Raw genomic sequence first — 24,840 nt, 5'->3', positions numbered from 1 at the left:
ATTTCTCATTCCAATTAAAAGTGAAAGGAGAGGCAGTCTAGGGGACAAGAGCAGCAGGAGAACAGATCACGGGGCATCCACGAGTCAATAAAAGACAGCAATAACGTAATGCAAGGTTAAAATTCCTGTACTGGAGCTTTGGTGGCAGAGTAATTTCTCAATGCAAATTACAGCCCAAAACTGCATGACTGACTTCATAAGCAGTAGCTCACATAAGCCGAGCAGCTTTACCAGGCAACCCGCCCAGCTCAGACGCTGAAGGGCACGCATACCTCGGCCCAGCTGAGAGGCACGCTGATTTCCTAGGAAAGCTCACGGCTTACGTGGTTGCACCAAGTTCTAAAGTTTAAAGAGCAATACAGCTAAAGGGGCCTCTCTGGTGTTCCTCCGACCCCACCTTGGCTAACCAGATTTCTGCTCCTGGACAACCCTACTAATACACATGAAAGAGAGCTGGTGTATTAAGGAGTTACACATGATAGTTAAGATCATTGCAATAGACTGAGCTGAGACCACTAAATCAGTTTCATGTCCAATTGGAGGCTAGACTTCATGCACCAAGAGGGGATGAAAGGTGGTCTTATTATTTTTTAACTTATACAGAGTCTCCCCATCCTTGAGGTCCAACTCTACATTTATCTGTATATACACATAGAAGTTCTCCTTTCACTAAGACATTATCCTTTCATGCTAGACACAGTAAAAACCCGGAACATTCACACCTGGTTCTGGTTACACAGTAGTAATAGTAATGTGCAAGTAAACAAGAGACCAAAATCACAAATGAAGATGTGTACATGAGGGGGCTGGAACGAGCTGATGCCAGAACAGGTTTATTTGTATCTGGTCTGCAGTCAGAAATATTGATATAAGGACAGAAGAACGGCCATCAGCCAATTTACATCCCCACTGCATGGCCACTGCTCATTTTTGTATCTGGGCTCTTCAAAATGAGTGTGGAAGTCCTGTAAACACTTTAACCCTGGAACTGGGTGAGCTCTGTTGGGTACATAGATGAAGCAACAAACCTAAGCTAACTGTTTGACAGTTAAATTCATTTTTACAAAAACTAACATTTTGAAGATTTCTTGTTATTTGTTTAAACAGAGGAAAAACAACACTCCTGGGATGGGAGGGGGTGGGAAGAGACAGACCCTGGGTAAAAGTTATTACAACAGCACCTGGAATTGATAGGCCTGCCTAGGAGAAACACAGGCACTGCCACAACACCACAGGTAATAGCTACTGCCTGAAGCCAAGACAACAGTCCACACTCCACTGACAGGTGCTATAGATCCAAGTCATAATAATCTTCCAGCTCATCATGAAACAAGTCCCACTCGTCCTCGGAATCTGTTAGCTCATCATCACCTCCTGCTGCCAACAGCATGAGCAACATCTCACCAAGCTCAAAGGTCACCACCTCGTCTTCATCGGTCTCAAATGGATCACCATTCTCCCGCTCCTCGATGAACTCCCAGAACCGATTCCTTCGCTGGGCCTGCAAGTGGAACACACGCATTTCCCCAGGTGACCAGGTGGTACAAGACAAGAGTCTTCCCAGGGGCTGAACACCATCAGCCTCTGGTGTACTTTCTGACATGGTTCTCCTTCAGGGATATACTCACCTCTGGTAGAATCTACCCTTGCACATCCCTATTAATGCTGCCCAACATTTTACCTCAGGATGTTGGTGTAACAGTAACATTTTTTTATTATTATTATTTTATTTATTTATTTATTTTAAGTTCACTCTTTTACACGTTGGCCTCCACCACTCCCAAACTTTAGGCCACCCCCTCCTTCAAATTCACCACTACACAGGTCTGTCAGAGAAAACAGTTTCCCTATCCTCTTCAAGACAGATTTAACGCACGCCCCTCTTGATCTGTCTCTGTATATTCAGATATATACAGAACACAAATCACCACCACTAACCCAAAAGCTACTTGCCGTTCCTACTTTGGGTCTTTGCGGCTCCTCTTGACGGCCATCAGGATATGCATGTTTGTAAAAACAGTTCCCTCCAAACGGACAGCTCCCACGGCCTTCGTCAAAATACCTGCATGGCTTGTTGCTGGAAAGGAAAATATCGCAACCCTTACTCACAGCAGACCCAACCAGACTTCAGAACTGCATTTACCTACAGTCCAAGGGGATCTCAGGTATCATTTGAAGCTGAAGATACTTTGTCAGTACAACACCTACGCAAAAAAAGGGTGTATTACACAATGCTTGTACCCAGCAGGTGTGGGTCAACGCATGCACAGGGGCACAGAGGGCTTGCACAGCACAAGCTGTACCACCTTACGGCTACACCACCGGTGCTTTATGTGTACAAGGGAAAGACTGAGGTCAAAGTACTTAGGAACAGCTCAGTGACTGTGTGGTTGCATGCATTTGCAGGTGGGTAGGTAAGGATGGACTTCACAAGTGGGAGTGGAAAGGAGATATGAGAAGGCTTTAGATCAGCATCCTTCTCCATGTGGGCCCTTATCTCTGCGGTCTGAACTTGACAAAAGGCTGCAGTGCTCGTACCTCATTGCCTCCTTGTATTTCTGAATGAGTTTCTGCTTCTCTTCCTTCTCCTCCACCCAGTACTCACTTGGAATGACAAAGTTAGATGTGATCCGACATTCTGGGCAGGACCTGGGGAATGAACAGACTGTGCTGCAGAACTCCACATTACAGGGTGCTCTCCTACACAAGTCACAGCATATATCAATCTTTACAATCTATTGTACAAGTGCACTTACTACATGGGCTTTTTGGTCCATATTCTCTCGCACATGAAGATAACCTAAGCTCTCTTTGAGAACTCAATAGCAATGGCAGCTGGTCTCAAAAAAACACTTCACACAGACTCCTTTTTCTTTAGCATTAAATAAATTTATTTTGTTTCAATTTCTGTATTTATTTTACTGGATTCTTTTCTTTAGAACAGCCTTTAAATGGAGAAATTGTTTGTCAACTGATTAATGCCCTAGGGCGGTAATGAATTAAGCAGCATACATTCTGAACTGGTTAATCTGTTTTCAGATTCCTGGCTGGGTGTCCAAGACAAACAGTAACCAGCGGACAACACGCTACTAAATAAATGAAAGCCATTTTCTACCATTAAGTGACTTTTGCAAACTTAATCCACATTAACCAAATCAGAGTGTAAATGTTACCCCTTAACAATTACTTCACTTCCAAACTGAAGTTAGCATGTATTAAATGCAGTCTCTGTGCAGGGGGGGAGGCCTGGTGCAAGTTGTCACAAGTTACCAAGTTCTTCCATAGCAACAAATAGCACAATCGAAATGGGAAAGTGCCTCACTTTATAATCTTGCTCTCAAATTGTTTAGCACTCCTCCACTTGCGGATGCACTTCAGACAGTAAGTGTGGTTGCAGTTGGAGAGGATCCCAAAGCGGCGCTCACTAGGATTAGCTTTCTCATACACCACCTCCATGCATATCCCGCACACCATGTCTTTACTACGCTGGACGGCAAATGAAAGCTCCATGTCCTTCTCGTGAGCTTCAATGCAAGACTGAAAAGGAGAGACAGAGAAAACAACTACAGAGACAGCTGGTCACCTGGTGAACTTCAAACAGGTTTTAAGCTCAGTTTCACTCTTACTTTGCATAAAGAATGGAAAATGATTAAGCTGCAAAGTCTTTATCCTCAAAAAAATAAACATTGCTTAGACAGTGGGAAACAATTTAGAGTTCAAATTCACTTCTTCAGACACTGCTTTTAAACATCAGAAAAGCAATCTGAAAGACCATCCAGTTTTATTAGGCAAAGAACAAAGCTTTAGTATCTTCACCCAGACTGCTCTCCCAGCACAGATAAGGAAACCCAGATGCTTTTGAATATGGCTCTGACAGGAAACAGTCCAGTTTACAACAGGAATTTCTTTCTCTGTCTGACCTGCATGCACCTTCAAATCAAAGGGTATTAGTAGCAAGTGATTACAAGGAGCTAGGAAGCAACAACTGAAGGCTGTTTAACACCAGACAGCTGTCTGCTTACCTTTATGTGCTGGGATCTCTGGGCAGCATCAATGGGATGCAAGACCTGCAGCCCACACATATCACAAACATCCCCATGGATATATACGCAGTTTTCTCCATAACGACATTCTCCTACTGCGGCGTAGGGGCACAGTTGCTTCTTCATCTCCTCGTTTTCTTCCTGCTTCTCGTATTCTTCCTCAATCACCATTCCATCCAAGGTTCCATCCAAGGTTCCATCCAAGGTTCCATCCAAGGTTCCATCCAAGGTTCCATCCAAGGTTCCATCCAAGGTTCCATCCAAGGTTCCATCCAAGGTTCCATCCAAGGGTAACTCAGTGCAGGAAGTAGCAGCTGGGAACAAAATTAAGGATGGTAAGCAACACATTCAGATTTATAGCGTTAGGAGTGTGTTTTAATGCAAAAAAGTCTTCGAACAACCCTGCTCAAGTTATGCAAATGGGTTAACAAAAAAAAGAAAGGCTTACTTCAGTCCTAGTTTCAAACCCTCAGTACGAACCAACCGTTATTTTCTCACTCAAGAAAGCAAGACTAATTTCTGGTGCAATTTGTTCTTCTTTCAATTCAGACAAGATTAAAGCCGTAAAGGTTTCAGTGGTCAGATTCAAATCCATTTACAGGCTAGGTCTACACCACAGCTACTGAGAACTAGTGAGATTTTCAAGAGCATTATGCAAACCACGGGTCAGCAGCAATTAAGTAACATGAAAAATCTCACTGCTTTGAGAATCAGTTCCACATCAGCTAACATCATTTTTCCTCCCCAACAATTACACAGCTGAAGCAACAGAGTTGTATCCAGCAAAAGAAATGCCAAAAATGGAACCACCACACAAGTAGTTCCTCATGTGCAGGTTAATAAGCCATGTTGCTGATCAGCATGAAGTAACTTCCATTTCTAGACTCCCAAACACCTGCATGAAGAACAGAAGAGCCCTGTCCAGATCCCTCTAACCTTAATTTTAGGTATTTGCAAAAAGACACCACCCAAGACAGATATCTAGTCTGGATTTATCAAAACATCAGTATCAGACATACAAACCTAACTTAAAGAAACGCAGTGATTTTCAAGGTACTCTCATTACATTCTAAGCTAGCCATCAATTTTGAAAAAAAAAAGCTGAAACACAAAATAAATTCCCTACCTTACTCTAAACATAACTGAAATCAGTATAGCCTCTCTTTACTATTTAGATAGGTTCTGCTTCAGACTTCTCCCTGTTCCTCTTGAAAACACGCTTCTGTGTCACCACAAGCCAAATAGCCTTTTGCGATCATGATAAAGTAGGATGATAAACTAAGTTACAAGACAAAAGCAGTTCAAGCATGCAGGAAGATAACAGAATTATTATATCCAGAACAAATACAAAAATACAAGGAAGAACAGCAACTGGATTTTATAACAATCACTGGTTATATTAATAAGAATGAAAAAGTCTTATGTGCTTTTGAAAGTGGAGCTTTAAAAGCTCAAGATTTGGAGAAGGAAGCACACAAGCAGAGGTGTACTTGGATTACTAAGAGTAAAGGACACTTTCTCAAAAGGAATCAGAGGCTGCACGCTCACACAGATTTTACCCCATGAAATAAAGATGCAAAATAAAATTACAGAACACCCTGACTTGGAAGAGACCCACAAGGATCATTGAGTTCAACTCCTGGCTCCACATAGGACCACCCAAAAAAAAAAAAAATATCAGACCATGCATCTGAGAGCATTGTCCAAACACTTCTTGAACTCCAGCAGGCTGGGTGCTGTGACCACTGCCCTGGGGAGGCTGTCCCAGTGCCCGGCCACCCTCTGGGTGCAGACCCTTTCCCTAACCCCCAGCCTGACCCTCCCCTGTCCCAGCTCCATGCCGTTCCCTCGGGTCCTGTCGCTGTCCCCAGAGAGCAGAGCTCAGCGCCTGCCCCTCTGCTCCCCTCGTGAGGGAGCTGCAGGCTGCCATGAGGCCTCCCCTCAGCCTGCTGTGCTCTGGGCTGAGCAAACCAAGGGGCCTCAGCTGCTCCTCAGTCATCTTGCCTTCTGGACCCTTCACCATGTCCATTGCCTTCTTTTGGCACTCTAATGCTTTTATTGAAACTAATAAACGTCTATCAGCTTGGTAGCCTTTAGATATAGAGGAAAGAACAAGCAGGTCCTGGAGAGCTCACAGTTTAAGGGGAGAAGCAAATATCAAAGATTAGTGCAGGAAAAATACTAGCTCTCAAAAAAAGTTGAAGTTCACTTCCTGCTGACTTTGCATAGTAGAACCATTTCTGACTTCCGACGTCATTCATGCTGATCTTAGACAAATCTGTTTGCTAGTAACAGTCACAACTGCTTTTCAGAAGTATAAGTCAACTGTTTACCTGCTCATTTTCAGCAAAATGTTCAGAAACAGAAAAAAGAAAGTCTTCATTACCTCCTCTTCTCTATGAGTTCTAGTTACTCTTCCTTGATGTTAATTCACAAGTAACCATTTACTAGGGTTTTAACCTTCTGCCCAGCTAAACGCAATATGAAAATTTGTACCCATTAATTGAAATTCCATTCCCCTCTACTGGTGTTTCAGATGTATCACCTTCTCCAAAGGTAGTAACAAAAATCTCAACTACCAGTCAGTTTCTATACCCTCAGCTATCATTTTTGCCAGTGTTTTATTCTAGTTAGTGCTATCAGATTTTATTTTTTTTTAAACTAGCAAGGAAGGAGAGTTTAGTGGATATTTCTTTGAATGGGGCTGGCAAGATTTTTATTTTTTGCAGTTATACATCCCTGGGAAATGTGTACTTTGAAATCAGAGGCACATTTGAGATTTTTCTTAATGGAGAAAGTTTCCAGAGTCACCCGCACTCCTCTGAGGAATATCCTTGGCCAAATCTTTATGCAGGAAGGGTTTTATTCGTTTAAAAGAACACACACTTCTTACTTCAAGTTCTTTGAAAATAAAAGCTTTGAAGTCTTACCCCAAAGCCTGATTTACAAACCCATTTATTTATTTATTTATTTAATGCTAGGCCACAACAGGAGAGAGCAGAACTTCAAATTTCGGCAAAGTATACAAAACTTTTGCTTAAGCAACAAAAAACTACAATACTGAAGACTGAAATCATCAAGCAAAATATACAATATAGCTAGTAATCTCCAGCCAAGTCCACAATACCACCCTTGTACAAAATACAACCAGTTCTTGTTGTCTAGATGTCTAGCCACTAAGACACAGCTCTGTGAACATCAATCTTCAATAATGGCTTTAGGTACCCCTATGGGATATGACAGGGTAGGAGGTAGGAGAACATGCTGAAAGTGACATTTGTTTCCAGTCTCAGTCTTCTGTGCAGTCCCAGCACTTCCCCTCAGCTACAGCTCTATTTCAATGACATAAAAATGAAATTACTCTTTTTACTTAGTAATAAGAGGCATGCTTAGTAACAATACTAATTTACTTAGTAATAATTACTTAGTAATAATACCTAATACCTTCCATAATTTGAAGCCCTGCATGAACATCTCTTTTATCTGCTACAGTTTTGCTCCATGTTGTTAGAGCCTGAACGTGAAAAGAATATGGTTACTAGCTCCTATTATAATGGATGACAACACATCTAGGCAAAGAGGAAAAAAATCTCTCCCATTCTGACGAACTCATTAGGAGAACTCTGAAGGCATTAGATATTATCTCATCTGTCAGTGTGAAGCTGTGCCTATAAAATAAGTATTTGCTTTCAAGACCTTTCTTTCTCCAGCTTCAGCCCACGCTATATTCAAATGTTGATCTCTTAAAAGGATTATTCAGATTACTTGTTTCCCTTAATAGGGTACACAGAACAAGAGCATTCCAGTCCACTTAAACCCACTCCAAGAAGTTTAACAGTTCCTTCCATGAAAATCTTCCAGTCTTCCATTTATGAAGTAAGACATATACTTGGTTAGCATATTCTGTTAGTAGATCTTTTCAGTGAAGTTAATCTTCTCCTCACGTCCACCACTTAAAAGGGGAAAAAAAAAATATAGTCCTCTACAATGGAAGACAGCAAGTCTCTCTCCATGCTGCAGGAATTCTATACATAGAATCTGAATGGGAAGAGTTGGGCTAAGTGCATATTGCTTGCCTCAGAAAATAAAGGAAAATAGTATTAGACAATCAGGAGTATTAAGCTTCAAACACTAAGTCTTCTGCATATAAGTACTTCTAGACAACTCCTGAAACTCTACTATGTTGATTTTTTTAAAAAAGTGTATTAAACCTCAGGCCATCTATGGAACAGAAGCTTCCATTCTTCTAGTGAGACCACCCAAAACCACTAAACTGTGGTATTGCAGGATGAGCTCATCTCCTAATCACCCCTCTCTGTGGGAATCATAAGCATGTACCTCTCAAAGCACAAGCATATTATAGCAAACCAATGTGAAACTGAACAAAGGTGTCTTCAACCTTTTTTGACCCTTTCTGACTGAAATCTTCATGAAAGATACCTAATGAACATTCCTGAATGATCTTGACCTCAACTTCTCTCTCGACTCCAGGACCACTTTCCTGAAAATCTTTTCACATAAAGGATATTCTTCAATTCAGCTTGATGCAACACACGTAAGATCCCTAGAAGCCCAGGGAAGAGGCCTGTACTTTAATAAATCTTCAGTTAGGAAACAAGACAGTATAAGACATGTTAAGATAGATGCCTCAACTTCTAGAAATACTGGAAGAAAGTCATCCTATATAAACTAGCTTATTATCATCAATTCACACACCTGCTTTCACACTGGGACAATTATTGCCATCCAGTACATATACATCTGGCAGCCGAGAGGGCAAACCACATTTTGGGGTGCATTAAACACAGCACAGTCAGCTGGTCAAAAGAAGGGATTCTTCCACTGTCTTTAGCATTGGTGTGGCCTCACCTCGAATACTGTGTACAGTTCTGGGCTTCAAAATATAAACAGGATGTTAAGATACTTGAATGCATCCAGAGGAGTGCGACAATGCTGGTAAAAGGTCTGAAAGGCATGTCCTGTGAGGAGAAGCTGAGTACACGTGGGTTGTCCGGTCTGGAGAAAGTGACTCAGAGGCACCCTCATTGCTCTCTGCAACTCCCTGACGAGGGGAAGTGGAGAGGGAGGTGCCGGACTCTTCGTGCTGGTAACTGATGAGAAACACACGGCACTGGTGCAAAGCTGTGCTAGGGAAGACTCAGACTGGATGCTAGAAAACAGCTCTGTACTGTGAGGGTGGTTGAACACCAGAACAGGCTTCCTAGACAGGTGGTTCATGTTCCCATGCCTGTCAGCAGTCAAGAGGCATTTGGAAAATGCCTTTAAAAGAAATACTTTAACCTATGGTTAGCCCTGAAGTGGTCAGGCAGTTGGACTTGATGCAACCCAATTCAGCGTTTCTTATATTGCCACCTTTCTGCTCTCCCTCAGTTATTCCAGAACATCTAGCAGACGTTACAGCAGCAGAATAAATATGGAAGCGTGGTGCACCTGTACCTCAAAAACTGAGTATCCAAAGAATTGTCACTATTTTCTTTGCTAGGCCATGAGGTCATCTTCAAGATAGTGCATTTAGTCACAAATCAGAGATTCATCTGCATTAGCAGAATGCCTTGTCTTAATGGTAAAAGATGAGCCACTGCTAAGAAGCATTATCTGAGCACTTTATGCCCAGAATAATTTGAAGTTATGTCATAAAGGATATGTTTAGGATTCAATCCTAATTTGATTATTCAAGGCCAAAAGTCTTTAGTTTAGACAGCCAGGTATTAGAGATTATGCTAAACACAAGCAACCTACGTCCCCTCTAAATTTAAAGTCTTTGTGCTACCTGTTTGCAAGGAAAGCAGATGACAGGTACACTACAAACAGTCCGGTCCCATATGATGGGCCATATTGGGACTCACTGAGAGCGAGTCCCAATCTCACTCTCTAGATGAGCCATCTTAGTCTCATCAAGTTAAGTCTCAGGTAACTAGAATACACAATTTTCAGCCTCTGGTCTGAACTGCCATGGGGTTCATGAAAGCAAGCATATGGTTTCAGATCATTCTGCGGGAATCTGCACCTCCACTGGAAAAACCTTTACGAGTATGCAGAGACTGTCTTTAAGCATACCTGGTTTTAGAACATCATGACAGCAGTAGTAACTGATGTGGAATGATCCTATTATTCATGCCAGAAAACTCAGGTAGAACTTCATGACAGAACAGTTGAAGTGATTCATAAAGCTGAATAGCTACACTCAACAAAACCAGAAGCATTAAAATAAATGCACTATGTAGAAACTGTTGACCCTTGGCAGAAATTTACTGTTATCCCATGATCAGCTTACCACGTCCACAGTATGGCTGCCCAGGGACAAATTCTACAGCATTCACCCAGTCTTCAACACCTACTCCTGCAGCTGCCATATCTAAATCTTCAGCTTCTAACTCAACAAGTTCTTCTTCAATGGTTTCATCAGGGAATGATGCAAGGTCTGAAGAGACTGAGGGATAAATTTTTTCATCTGGATTCACAGTAGTCACATCTTCTTCTTCTTCTTCTTCCTGTATCAGTGGCTTGGTGTGTTCATATCTAAAAAGTTAAAACACATCATGTCAACTCATCACAAAAAAGTACTTCCAATCCCTCTGGTTGCTTTATGGACGTCAACCGATTGCGATGTAAACACCCTATAATGAAGAAAGATCTAGAAGTGGCTTGGAAGAGAATGCCACCGATGACCCTTTACACAAGTGGATGAATTTCTGTAATGTGTCAGCACTGCCTACAGAAATCAAAGGTACTCTGGCATTTTGTAAGAAACAGAGTAGCACACACAAGTTTTACTTAACTTACATAGAATGAACTTCAATTATTTCCAAAATTGGTGATGTACCTGTCATACACATGCAGTATTATCAAATTTAGTCTTTTCAAAGCTGAATGAACTCACTAACAGCAGATACTGCTGTCTTCATCTACTCGGTGGGACGGAACAGAAAAATCTTCTTAGAGGCGCAGTGACAAAATGAGAGCCAGCAGACAAGTTCAAAGTGGGAAATGACAATAAGTTATTAGAAGAAAAAGAAAAAAATTACCATGAGAGTAGTCAAACACTGAAACAGGTGCCTAGAGAGGCTACACAATCTTTGTCCTTGAAGATAATCAAAAACTTGACTGGACAACGCCATGGGCTACATGACCTGCACTGACTTACCTTGGCATCTTGCCTCATTCAGATTTTACATTGAATTTCAGTAATCCCTTGAAACATCTCCATCTTAATGTGGAAAACGATGCTAAGAACACTTTGATTCTTACCACCCCTGAACAACAGGGAAGCATTATTTCCCTCAAAAGTATCTTCCAGCAGCTAGTAGACTACAAAGATAATAATTAATTCTCCCATGAAGTCTTAGATATCTGCTGACTAATTTCAAGGATGAAGGTAGAGAATTCTTGGAGATCACACAAAACCTTTAAGCAACTGTGATTCATTTCCCTTGTGTCAGATTGAAAACAACAATGCATCACAGTTCTTGCATATTAAAGAAGTGCTCCCAGCTGAATGTCAGCTCTGAAATCTCAAGGAAGCTATGAAATGAGTTTAAAACACAAGCCTCCAGACCTCTGTGTCAGTGGTTTCCAAAGCAGGGTACATGCACTCCAGGTGTTATGCAAAAACAATCCACTGGAATTCAAGAACAAAGTATCAGAATTTCTCTATTGAAAAAAAAACACAAGGGAATTAAGCTTTAGCAATATTTAATATATGGATTGAGGCCAGCATCCTTACTCAGTCCATATGTCAAAGGGTCCCGTCACACATGGTATGCAAGGTGTACTTAAGGAAGGGCAGGTGATCCATAATGCAGAGGGACTGACAGCAGCACCCTCGCTTGGTTACATTTAATGTATTGTAACACTGCAGTTTATACCTGCCCCATTAAATAGCATCACAGATTATATTATCAACTTTTAACTCACCCTCACAAAACAAACAAGAAGTTTAAAAAGATTCCTGCGAAGTAACTGTGGATTGAAGATAACACAGAATGTGAACACAAAACAAGATGTCAGAGCTGACACTTCCACTTACTACGAGCTCTTCCTCAACCACGGTACAAGATTAAAAACAGTGATGACCTAATCAGATCTGACAAAGACTTGGGAAAAAAAAATCAAAAATTACCAAGAGGACTGTTTGAAATACACATTTGTAATACAGATCCACTATTGTTCATAACAAGCCTTGCACCAACTGCACATTAGGCCTTCAGGTACTAGCTAACAATAGTATGAAGCCATCACTGTTAACAAGACATTTAAGAGCAAAGCATTCTGAACATTAAGACCAACTTTTATAACTTTTTCCAGAGATGTTTCAAATCATGTGATAATCAAATGTTTTACAAAAAAAGCGACAAATGTCGAGAAGTGTCTTTGAGGTTTCTTAAATAGTAACAGAAAGACAAAAAGCCACATACAGATCAGAACACTTGTTCTTCCTGATATGGTAAAAACGGCTGAAATAATGCATGGAAAACAGAACAGCAACAAATGAAAGCCTTCCTGTCAGTAAATACTGTTGGGAGACACAGAACTCTGCTGAAGATTCAAAGAAACAAGTCCTAGAACAAATTACGCAGTGTGGGAGGTTTACAATAGAGGCAGATGAAAGTACTTGTTAGTAACACATCTCAGCTTATGGTATTCAACAGATTCTGTTTCAACAAGGAAATACGTGAACTGCTTTTTTGTGAGCCACTAAAGGAGAGATGTACTGGAGAAGATGTATTCTCAACAGTAAATGACTTCTTTAATAAAAACTATGTTTTATGGGGAAAAACTGCACAAGTGTAACCATTGAAGGAACAGCTGAATTGACTAGAATAAATAAAGCGTTCCAGGGTAAGATTACAAAAAGCTCCACACGCAAAATTCATTCATTGCATCACTCCCAGGCAAGATATTGTAGCAAAAGAGTTGGAGCCAGAAGCACACAAAATGCTACAAGATGTTGTCGATACGGTTAACTTTACAAAAATGAAGCCTTGAAAACAGCCAAATCTTTCCAATATTTTGTAATGAAAAGGAAAGTTACAATGAAAACCTTTTGTACCACACTGAGGTTTATTGGTTATCTCACAGCAAAGTGCTTAAAGGAGCTGTCACATATGAGTCACACATTTTTCTTTCATAAGACCAGAAATGCTGCAGATCTACTGAACTCTTCGGTGATGAGAAGTGGCTGTGACTAGTATGCTACCTAACAGATATTTTCAAAACACAAATACTTAATCTGTCCCTTCAAGGTAGGAGTGCCATTTTCAGAATGAGAAATTAACTGCTTTTTGAAAGAAGCTAGTGCTATGGAGATGACATATTGAAAACGGCTGTTTGGAAACATTTCCATTATTGTATGATTTTGTTGCCAAAAACAATGAAAGCATGTTACCCATGGAAACACTCATATTTGTACATTTTAAAAACTTCTAAGCATGTTAGAAGATTGTTTATAAATCTTCTAAATAGTTTCAGTGTGCCTTACACTCATTTGATTAGTTTGCAAGAGAAATTGATATCAAATCAGAAATTTACTAGCCAAATTTCAACAAAACCTTTACATACTTGGTGGACAGGAATGAAAAATGAGCATCACGATTTAGTAAATACAGCCAACAACTAAATTCTTTTTGGATCTGCATATCTTTGCAAGCGATCTTTTTCAGTTTTAACAGCCATTAAGGCCAAATACTGACATAAACTGAGCTTACAACCAGACCTTCAAAACACTGCATAAAAATGTTAAACTGATTTTAAAAAATAACGAAGCATATTGAACCACACTGCTCTCAGTAAAAAAATACAATATTCTTAGTGAAAGCAAGGTTTTGCATATAATAATTGAAAATCTGTGCAATTTTTAGTGTACATAATCTATTATGTGTACATAATAGTGCACATAATTATGTACATAGTGTACATAATCTACATTCATTAGTTATGTGCTCCAGAGTCTTTCACTGGTGGCATACATGATCAAAGAAGTTGAGACCACCAATCTACATGACTATGAAAGCAGCATTGGCAGATACACAGAAGGCTAGAAGTTTATCTTCCTTATATATAGTTTTACTTTCATGTTTAACACACTGCTACTAACTGTGAGCTACCAGGTCATGATACGAATTTAATCATGCGTAAGAGCTGCAACAAGATAATGTTACAACTCCTGGTAAGTTTTAATAAAGTGAATTTAAGATGATGTAAAAAAAAAAAAAATCCCCAAGCCTTTATGAAGCTTTGCTACACTAGGAAAGCATTAGTTTCCTTTGTTCACACATTTTTGTTTCTCTTTTTCAAGAGCATAGGCTAAGTTATATGTTTTCATACCACAGGGTCAATTTGCATAGGTAGCAGTTTAAAAACCTAGACAACTATACTCCAGTTACTTTTTCAGATGTGACAGTTTGTCTGAACAGCAATTCCTGAAGAGAGAATAAGAAAAAAACATTCATACCTGTTCAGGCTTCATCATCTACCAAATGTTACTCATTCATCAGTTCAGCCAGTTTGAATGTAGTCTCAGATTTCAACTCATCCCCTCAGATTATTACGAAACAAAATCACATCCTGACAACTGCTGCTTTTATTGAAACCAGTTCTCTTCTCTCCTTGTCTCACTTTTACTTATTTTCAAAACCAAAGCAAACACTATAATATTTTAAAGTATTTTAAATACATGTATTTTTTCTTCCCATGAGCTCTCTACTCAGGGACTTGGAATGAAATTATTCCCCTACAGCACGGTCCGTGGCATTTCTTTACCTGCAATGATCTCCGTAAGCACAGCATCCTCGCTGATAATACCTGCACACCATGGCAGACTGACTAGTGGACAGGTCATGGGAGTAGCGACAGTTGTCTCCTTCCTTGCAAACTCCATGCATGAAATACCTGTAAGACAGAAGATTACTGTGAATTAAGAACAAACATTGAATCTGTAAACATAGCACTAGGATGATGAGTTATTTTATAAATCAAGGTGTGCTGAATTAAGAACATCACTAATGACTCATGGGACTATGTCCAAGTATAAACACACAAATAAGGAAGTCTGAAAAAAGATGAAGCCTTAGCAATTCCAATGAACTGCACTGCATTTATAGGGGCTTATGCTTAAAGAAGCCTAAAAAAAAAAAAAAAAAAAAGAAAAAAGGTAAAGTAAACCTTATCCTGGGCTGGGGACAAAATTTTAGCAGTAGCTCCTGTGTTTTGACACAAGCAAAAACCTTAGACAAGCCTACCACTGAATCCGACATCAAAACCAGCCATATCCTAAAAGTTTCCTTTAAAAGGAAAGTCTATTGTTAATTTGTAAATATTTGAGCCAGGAGTAATTTCCCAAGAATGCAATACATGTTGTTAATGGATAGTTATATTTGACTAAACATGCACATTAGTTTTTGCCATAGGAGCCAGATAATCAGTAGGAGCACCCTGCTTCAATACTGTGCTGCCTGTCCCAAACTGGACACTTCACTCGATTTTAGCATTTCAAATAAGGCAAGTTCAGTTAAATACCCTCAAATTCAGCTGCTCAAGCAAACTGAACAGTGTTTTTCCATTTGGTTTAAGTTTTAACCCAGAAGACACAGGCTTCTTTACATTTAAGGCCTTGTAACTACTGAGGCTATGTACGCTCAAGAGAGCGACAAACAAAAATGCAACTTAAAGTACATCTTACCCAAACAACACAGAAGTATTAATCACCACCACCACCCCCAAAAAACCTACGTAAGAACTGCTTACTAATAGTTCAGCTTACAAAAGGCACTGGCCCTCAGATATGAAGCAAGCTGCAAACTTGTCGCAAACAGATTTAGTAAACACGGAAAATTGTTCAGGTTTAGGTCTCATACAAATCCTTCGCTTGTCTACAAACCACTCGAGTGAGGATTCAGACTTGGAAGGGTACAATCTGCTTCCATCTTGCTGCTGAATGCTGCAGGCCTGCCCTCCTGCTACACACTGGCACCTCTCTGCATTGGCACTACCCCTGCTCAGCAGCAGCACCAGGTCCTGTGAGGCAGGGGAGGAGATGACAGGATCACCTTTCACAGCACATGCTAAGACCAGGAGGGCTCTTCACAAAAAAAAAAAAAAAAAGCACGTTCAAGTCGATACCTGTACATGTACAGGATTATTGAACCGCATGAGCTTCTGCATGGGTACTCAGACTGCTGCGTTGTTAGGATGCCAGATAAATCAAAGGCAATACTTGGCCAAACGACACAAGCCAAGCTCTATCTGTAGCCCAATACCAGGGAAATATTTGAACTTGAAGCAAGTCTTACGAGGGCTGACAGAGGGTATGCAAAACCAGTGGTTTACTCAAGGTACTCAGAAGAGAAAAGCTAATGTGGTTTTATAAGCCACCAGCTGACGCTAGCCATCAGGCTGAAATTCACACCTCAGAAATGCCACCTGGCTGTGTGCTGCAGCTACACAGCCAACCAGAGAACACAATCCTAGGGAGAAATAAATAATAAAAAGGCCAGATGACACTGCAGGATATTCTCCCCAGAGCAGGGAGTAGGTTCGTCAGGTTTGCCAGGTGGCTGCACCAACAGCTCTGCCAGCACACACCAGGAACAGGGCACTGAAACAGCACAAACCACACGCCCCACAAAGACAAGTAAGAACCCTCCACCCAAAAAACACACACAAACACGCCAACACAACCCGCTCACCTGCCTGCAGACAAACCCACCTCAGGGCCAAGAACCCAGCACGCCAAGCTCATGGAACCAGAGCACAACCGGAACCCACGGCTGCTTTAAGGAGCGGGACCCACACCAGCAGGGGCAGGAGCAATTCGGGGGGTTGCCAGATGTCAGTCACTAGCTCTTTAAGGGTGCTGTCTCCACCCGCGGCTCATTTCAACACAGCGCTGCTTCCCCCGTGTGCCGGGGCAGGCAGCTCCCCGGCCGCCTGCTGACTCAGCACGGAGCTGCCTCAGCTCTCACCCGACATCCCTCGGCAGCTCCCGCGGTTATTCTTAGCCCGGATCAGGTCGCCGCTCAGACCCACCGCAGCCAACTGCTAGGGCTGAGAGAGGCAACTAGGAGAAAGGCCACGGCTGAAGGGAGAACTCCCCAGGAGCACTTGATCAGAGCGCTGCCCTACAGGCGCTGAGCCAGGCTCTCCCACTGTCACAGAGCAGACACAGGCCCAGTGCCCTGCCTCCCTTCCCAGCTGGTGTTGGGAAGTTCGGGATGCCCACATTTTAATGACCTGGATTTCAGCGATGCCTAAAAACATAATAATCCACTACAGATTCTTTCCCCTGCTGTTAGGATGTGATTGCTTCGATCACTTGCCATTTGCTGGAGCAAAAACATGCTTAATGGCTTTTATTAAAAAGACACCGCTATTTGTAACACGGGTAATTGCAGCCTAAAATCCTAAGAGCTACCAGCTTCTTTCCGACAGCTTGCTTAATATACATTAGGCGTTTTCACACGTGTAATCCTCTTAGCGAAGCCACTCTGCAACATTTTCTCTCCATAGCTTGAGGCTTGCAATGGCTTTGCTTGTTCAAGGCGTGGCTTGTCCTTTGCCTCAGGTCCACCTCGTTCTGCTCCCAGGTAACCCCGTTTTGTTCCTAAGCTACGGGGTTTGCCGAACGGGAAGGCCACACCTGGCAGCACGCTGAGCCTCCCCCACAGAGATACCACCCTTGCTGGCAGATGGGAGCCTCGGAGGGACACGGGCACGGCTGCTCCGGCTTCCTCGGGAGGCCTGGGCGGGTTGTGAGCCCCTGGGGAGCGAGGTGCTGGGGGAGAGGCCGGGCACGCGGCTCCAGCGTGGCACGCGGGCACCCAGCCACCAGTGCCTGATGAAATTCGGCAGGAGCCAGCAGCCTTACGAAACAGGGGAAAAGCAGGCCTCGGTGGTATTGATCTGCTCGTCCCTTCCTCGCTGTAACCTTCAGCAAGCAGCTAGCGGGGTGTCCGGAAGAGAGCGGCTAAGAAGGGGCGATGGAGCAAGCATTTCAAAGGCCTGTGCGCCACACCTTATCGCTCGTGTTGCACCACGTTAAGGAGGCACACGTCAGTGAGTCAGGTTCTTCGTGCTGAGAGGCAAGTAAATACCTGGTCCAGGCTCTAAGGAAGAGCAACAAAGCCACACACAGGCAGGCAGCTCCCAAAACACAGCGATTTGGCTGCTAGGGGGTTTTACTTATGGTCAGCTACTGAACACACAAGTAAATACAATCAATTTACATCAACTCCATGAGCTGATTATTTCTTAAGTATTGCTGCACAAAATCTGGAAAACCCAGATATCTGAAACTATCAGCATCAAGTCCTGGGTTTAAACGTTGGCTATACCCCTGCTCAGTAAAGTTACACATCCACCTAAAACTGGAGGGGCAGAGACACTTGGTAAGGACTACCATTCCTTTTCTTATTTCAAACATACCAGTAACAAAAGGATCAAATATGAAATTGAGTTATATTTCATAACTACTCGTTCCCCTACATCTTAGTCCAAATTAAAGGATTTTTTCCCCGCAGCACAAAAGCCTTGAAAACCGCTGAGCCATAGCGATGTAACAAAATTATTTCTCATGACCTATTAAGAAACAGGATGAATCCATCGTTTTTCATCCAGAGGTCTAAACCTCAGCTGCAGAAGGGCACTATCCACAGAACTACAAGTCTCGGGGACATCAAAGTCCTTCCTCTTAGTCATCGTGTCTCCCGCTCCAAGATGGCAGTCGTCCATCCCAAGGACACCACCCTGACGTAACAAGAGCAATTAAGCAACTAATTTAACACATCAAGTCTCCAAAGCAGCAGAAAAAGCTTCCCCTGGCAATTCTGAAACTCTCACTTCTGAGAAAACAGCATTCCTCCATCAGCCACAAAATGCAGAGTATTTGTGCTGAAGAGAGCCCCATTTCTCAGAAGTTTTTTTAGGCAGTATCTGCTGCCACTCCTATGGCAATTCAGATAAATAATGCCTGCAAACACATGGAACTCTGCAGTGTTACTCAAACCAGAAACTGCTCTAGATGCTATACTGAAAAAAGCTATTTTGAAATGCTTTTGAATCCCTTCATCCTGCAGTTAAAACCTCTAGTTCATTCATAAAGGTAAAACAAGGTTTAATAATGAGAAGTACGTTATTTTGGTAAGAATTTGATTTCCCTGAGTTAGGTTTCAATAGGGTGTAGTCCTTGTTGGCTTATCACACAGCCCCAGAAGATGGAGTTGAATTGTTAATTTCATTTTAAAGCCCGAGGAAAGCTCTCTGGCCTACAATTCGAAGGGCCCACTAAAAACAAACAAACAAAGAAATGAACAAGCAAGCAACGGCAGGGCTAAGAGGATTAGTCAAGAAGAATGCAGGGGCTCATTAGGCCCGAAAGCTGAGATCTCACTCTTGTTTAAGCTCGCGTTAAAGCAGGTAAATCATTACAAAGGCCCAGCTTTAACTTCCCACTAGGCCCGGGCGAAAGAAACGCATTCATTAGGCCACCGCGGCGGCCCCAAATCAACCCCTTTGCTCCTGCAGCACGGCAGTCGCCGCCTTCTAGCTGATTCATTGTTAGCCGAGCAAACACACGTGCACACAGCGCAGCCCGGCCTCGCGGAGCCTCTCGGCCTGCCGAAGGGCTGCGGCACAAAGGGCTGGGGGAGCAGCCGGGGCCCGGCGGCGTGCAGGGCGAGGAGCGCGGACGGGATGCGGATTTTTATTGTTTTATATATTTTTTCGGAAGCAGCTCGGATCACATTCACCCGTTAAACTCGACGTGGGGGGGTTTTACGTCGGGATAAGCGGCGGGGATGCACACAAGGCGCCCTCGCGGCCCTCTCCGCAGTGCCGCAGCGGCGCCATGCCGGGGCGGGCCCGGTGCCCCCGCACTGCGGGCGGCCGCCTCCTCCCCCCCCCTCCCCCAGCACCGCGGGGTCACCGGTAACCGGGGGGGGAAGGAAGGGAGGGGAGGGAGGGGGGGGGGGGGGGGCGCTGCGGCGGCGCGGCGGGGGAGGGAGCGGTGAGGGGAGCGGTGAGGGGAGGGGAGGGGTAATGGCGGCCGCGCGGCGCCTACCTGCAGGTGACCTGCTTGGTCCAGCCGCCTCCCGGCCCCAAGGCGAGCGGCGGCGGCACGGCGGCAGGCCCGAACAGCGTGCCCGCCTCCTCCGCGGCTGCCGCAGCGGCGGCGGCGCTCGGCCCCAACGCTGCCGCTGCCGCCGCCGCGGCGCCCGCCGCCGTGCCCAGCGCCACCGCCTCGGCCATTACTGTTTATCCCCTCACGGCCGCAGCCCGGAACTTCCGGCAGCGCGGCCTGACGGGCGGCGGCGGCGGCGGCGGCGGGGCGGGAGGGGCGGGGCGAACGGAGGGCACGCCCACTCCGCCCTCCCTCCGGCCCGCTGATTGGTTGGGTTTGGGCGGGAACGCCTCCACCCCCCCCTCTCCCTCGCCCGCCTTCCCGCTGCGCAGCGCGGACGTTAGCAACGGCCGCGCAGGGCCGTTAAGCGCGGCCCCGCGGCGGGAAGCGGGCGGGCGCGCGCGCGGCCCCGCGGCCTTTGTTGGGAGGGCGGCGGCACAAGATGGCCGGCCTCAGGCGGGGGGGGGAGGGGGGGAGGGAGCCGTGCCCTCGGGTGGCCCCGCCTGGGAGAACGGAGCTCGGGAGTTGTGGCTGAAATAAGCCAAGCACACACACACACAGCGGTGTGATCAACCTGGTGGTACACACCGCGAGTAAAAAAAAAAAATGTCCGAAAAAAATAAAATGATTGGGCTCCGCGGGCAGCGGTCTGGGCTGAGAGCAGCCCTGCAGTACGCTGTGCTGCGGCACTGCAGCAAGCCCTCACAGAGAGGAAAAAAATGTGGTTTTCCCTCACACAGCACCCATTCCAGCCCCTCACAGCCCTGCTTTCCTTCCCCCAGCTCAGCCCGATGAGCCCATAGGCACCCACAGGGACCTGGAGGCCCACGGGCACCAGGGTGTGAGCGCTTTTCCCCGCACTCACAGGGGTTTGAGGGACGAGAACCCCGTCAGCACACTGAGGATGCATCTCATTGTATCCTTCAGGGGCTGGCAGTGAATAATCTTCATCCTGTCCAGCCCCTGAGTCATCCAGATTTAGTCATTGCCTGTTTCAGATCCGGGTGTTGGGAAATCGCGGGTACATGTGTGGTAGGGTGTCGGTGACCTGCTGCAGGCGGCAGGAACCGTGCCAGTTCTATAGCCCTTTCCCATATCCCTAGAAGATTCCTTTTTTTTTTTTTTTTTTTTTTTTCTTTCTCTGATGTATTTTCTCCTGCATTGTCATTCCTGCTGGCAAAAACTGACCAATATCTTTTACAACTCACAGAAGTTTTCAACTCAAAAGACCCTCAACCTTCCAGTGTTGCCCCCGAGTAATATATTTCGACAATGCATTCAAGTAAACTCAATTTTCCTGCCCCAGATTTATATATACAATTCACATCTTTATATGCAATCATTTTATAAATTATAAAGTGCTCCAAACTTCACATTCTATCTTTTATAATTATTGTTATTATGGTGAACGTTGTGGCGTGCCTTCCAACTTTCTCATCCTCCATTACTCCCTGGATATTGTCCCTTTTTATCCAAGACAAAGTTGAAAAAAAACCTCCAAGAGTAAGAAATCCATGTCACTAGTAGAACGGACATGAAGGAAATAGTTGAATTGTGGGGGAAAAAAGAACAAAAAAAGTATTACTTTGCATCAAATAATAGTCTAAGTTCTCCTTCTGTGAGTTGTAATGTTCTTTCTCTGTTTTGTCTGTAGTCATTCACTGTCTACGTGTTTATCAAGCTCTGCCTCAAGGCTAATCAGAACTTCACTGGTTATAACAGAGATGTCAGCTGACATCAGATTAAGACCTTGATCCAGGTTGTCCATGCCGCATTTACAGCTGGGACCAGCAGCTGACTCTCCTGAGATGAGCAGCACAGTGATCGATGCCAGACAGTGAGCTCTGTTCCGCAAAGCCCCGTTATAAGAAAGCCAGGAGGTTCAGTGCAACACTGAGCCATGCGAGAGCCAGGAAGACCTTTTGAAGGAGTCTGGTTAATACCGAGAAACTGATCTTCTGCACATGATTCCATCACGGTACAGCTTTCATACAATGCTACACTGCAACGCAACTTCAAAAACCACACAGTATTTGTATATGTTCAATCTTATGTTAGAAGGATCTGGAGAAAAGAAAAACTTCCTATTAGAAATTAATCAAATACTGTATCACCTAAGCCATTAAGATAATCTGGAAAGTCATTTCAGAACCATTAGAATGATCATGAAAAGCTGCTGATAAAAGTGCAAGAATGTAAGCCTTCAAAGACAAATCACAGACGAGCAACTTCTTTGGGCCTTCATGTTGGTTAGATTGGTTTCTTACAGAGCAGTCCTGGCATGATGTCCAGTTCCAGACGCTGTTATTTACACAAAGATAAAATAAACAGTTAAAAAATGTTCCATATGATTCTGCATGTTCCTAGGGCATCTTTTGTATACTTAATATTTAGAAGAAAGCTTAAGCATGTACGGCGACATACCAGGATGTAAATACCAGCTTGCAGAACCTCTGCAGGTTAATAGACTATTATAAATCAGGTACAAGGTAAAGGAAGTGTCCCAAGGCGGACATGCCAGTGTGACAAAACTAAAGCAAAGCTTGTTATTTCCCTAATTTCTTCAGCAGTGAAACCCTTGAGAGAAAAAGGGTTTCAGAGGAGCTGGTAACTCGCTACAGATCAGTCACAGATGAAAATGCAAGGGTGGCCTGGGAGCGGCTGTGGCCTGAGGGCCCGGTTCCCAGCAGGCTGTAAGAATTTGTCATGGCGGTTTCTTTATTCCCAGCCGCTCCCAGTTCACCCAGCAACCAGTTTAATATTAACTTCTGCTTCCAAGGCTCCGAGGGGGAAGTACTAACAGGAAACTCTCCGGGTTGCTGCAGGCGGGCAGTACTAAATGTCACCAAACGTAGCAAGCAGAGGGGCAAGTTTTCCCCACAGTTTCTTGCAAAAGCTCTCTCCAGCAGTTCTCTGGGGCTTTCTTCCCTTCTCCCAACCAAATGCACACTATGGTCCTCACTGCTGCCCTGTTCCCTAAACCACCATCAGCCATGTAACCCATTTCAGAAATGTCCCAGGAAGAGCATGGTCAGCCTACCTCTTGGAGGCCAGCAGGTATCAAACTGGCCCATTCTTTTCCTGGTTTAGCAAGACTCAATTGCTTTTATAATGAAGTAAAAGATGAAGTTAGCCCTCAATAATTTTCTATATATACTCTTATTTTTGCAGTAGTAAATCCAAAAGACAAATGCAAAAACTGGGATGTACACAAGATTGCAAGAAGCTGCTTGAGTGGCCCATTTTTGTCTCAGAGACCTGCAGGCAGGTTCAAAGGGGAAAGCCAAGCTAGAAATCCAGCAAGCTGAGGGGCTGATTTCCCCCTTGGTTTGAAGAGAAAAATGGTAAATAAAGCAACACACTGTTACCCTGTCTGTGATACCACAGACTGAACTGGGTGCCCATGGTGTAAGATCATCTTAAGATGAACTTGATCTTTATGAGAGAGATGGAAACTCAGAGATCAGCTTGATTATGAGGTCATCTTGCCTGGTAACATGCCAAAAATGTGATAATCCAGATATGTTTCTACAGAACTGCAGTGCTTCCAAATATATCTAATTGAAATTAAAACAATGTCATTATGATTTGAATATATTTTTCAAAAATCTAATATTATCTACAGATTTGGTTTTCAATACATCTGGCTACCTATCCTCCCATCTTCTCAGGAAGAAGATACTGATCACAAAATCTTCAGCATCCATTTATTGTACCTGAGGATGCAACCTGTCGTTCCTGCAATTAAATTCCCTGCAGACCCTTTAGCAGAAGTCAAAGGTGGATTGTCTTTGTAACTTAGCAATCTTTGCTTCAAGTCTCCTTTAATGTGTTTATTTTTGTAGAAACTAAAAAGACATTCCTTACTGCTGAGTTAAACAAAAGTTGCAGAAAACTTCTTTAGGAAGGGACAAGTGTAAAATATGAAGACTACTTCAAAAACTGATGTTTTACAATTTCCCAATTACTATAGTGCAGTAAAATCAGTTCCCTGACACTGATTACTTCAACTTAAAAGCAGTGCACTGATAATTACTTTTGCTAGTTTTATGTTATGCATGGAGGTTGCATAGAATCTTGTCTGTCTTTTAGCCTGTAAACCAACGCCTTCCTGAATAGCCATTTAACTCTGAAATGTGATACTTTCTACAGAACACAAAATCTAAACGCGCATATCACTGCACCAGATCTCAAAGTGTCCTTTTAAGTATGGCTTTTTATAAGGGGACAGAGATTTACTAATTTCAAAGTCCTGTTCAAAGCCACCCTAAACCTGTTAGAATAGGATGTCTTTGCAGGATGAGACTACCACAGTTTTCCCCTGTGAACTCAGTTTGTGTTCATTGTATCTCTTTAGCCAGGCATCTGCATCATAAGGAGAGTCACCACAATTAGACCTACAGCATTCCTCGCCGGGGAAGAGCTGGATAGGGCTCTCACCCGGAGAAGAAAGAGCTTCACAACTGCATTTGGCCAAGTTGTAGGGGGAGCATGAATGCAATGGCTGTGCTTTTTATGAATAGGTACAAAAGGAGCCCGATCTCAGAGGCATTGTTTTAGTGAACCCTGAATTCACTGACTAAGAAAAAAATTAAAAGCAGCAAAGGAATCTGGAAAAAAATATATAATATTTTAAAGACTTGGGGGAAAATCGGGCACCATGCA

At 43.5% G+C, this 24,840-nt stretch overlaps 1 protein-coding gene across 2 annotated transcripts; it reads right to left on the bottom strand.

Moving 5' to 3' along the window:
* Positions 1-677: 677 nt before the first annotated feature.
* Positions 678-20,382, bottom strand: MKRN1 (makorin ring finger protein 1). 2 transcript variants are annotated; one of them, XM_082762900.1, is made up of 8 exons: positions 20,116-20,382; positions 14,823-14,951; positions 10,339-10,583; positions 4,023-4,357; positions 3,323-3,537; positions 2,539-2,649; positions 1,954-2,077; positions 678-1,501 (listed from the first exon to the last, which is right to left on the bottom strand). In XM_082762900.1, the coding sequence occupies exons 1-8, from the start codon at positions 20,301-20,303 to the stop codon at positions 1,289-1,291; spliced, it is 1,560 nt and encodes a 519-aa protein (XP_082619026.1). In that variant the 5' UTR covers positions 20,304-20,382; the 3' UTR covers positions 678-1,288. The 2 variants fall into 2 exon arrangements, with proteins under 2 accessions (XP_082619026.1, XP_082619027.1); XM_082762901.1 differs by having other exon boundaries at positions 1,963-2,077.
* Between the last annotated feature and the right edge of the window lie 4,458 nt (positions 20,383-24,840).

This window comes from Aythya marila (assembly GCF_965140915.1).
Source record: "Aythya marila genome assembly, chromosome: 1".
NCBI classification, from domain to species: domain Eukaryota; kingdom Metazoa; phylum Chordata; class Aves; order Anseriformes; family Anatidae; genus Aythya; species Aythya marila.
The sequence above is the reverse complement of the archived record's forward strand: the minus strand, read 5'-3'. Positions and strand labels throughout refer to the sequence as shown.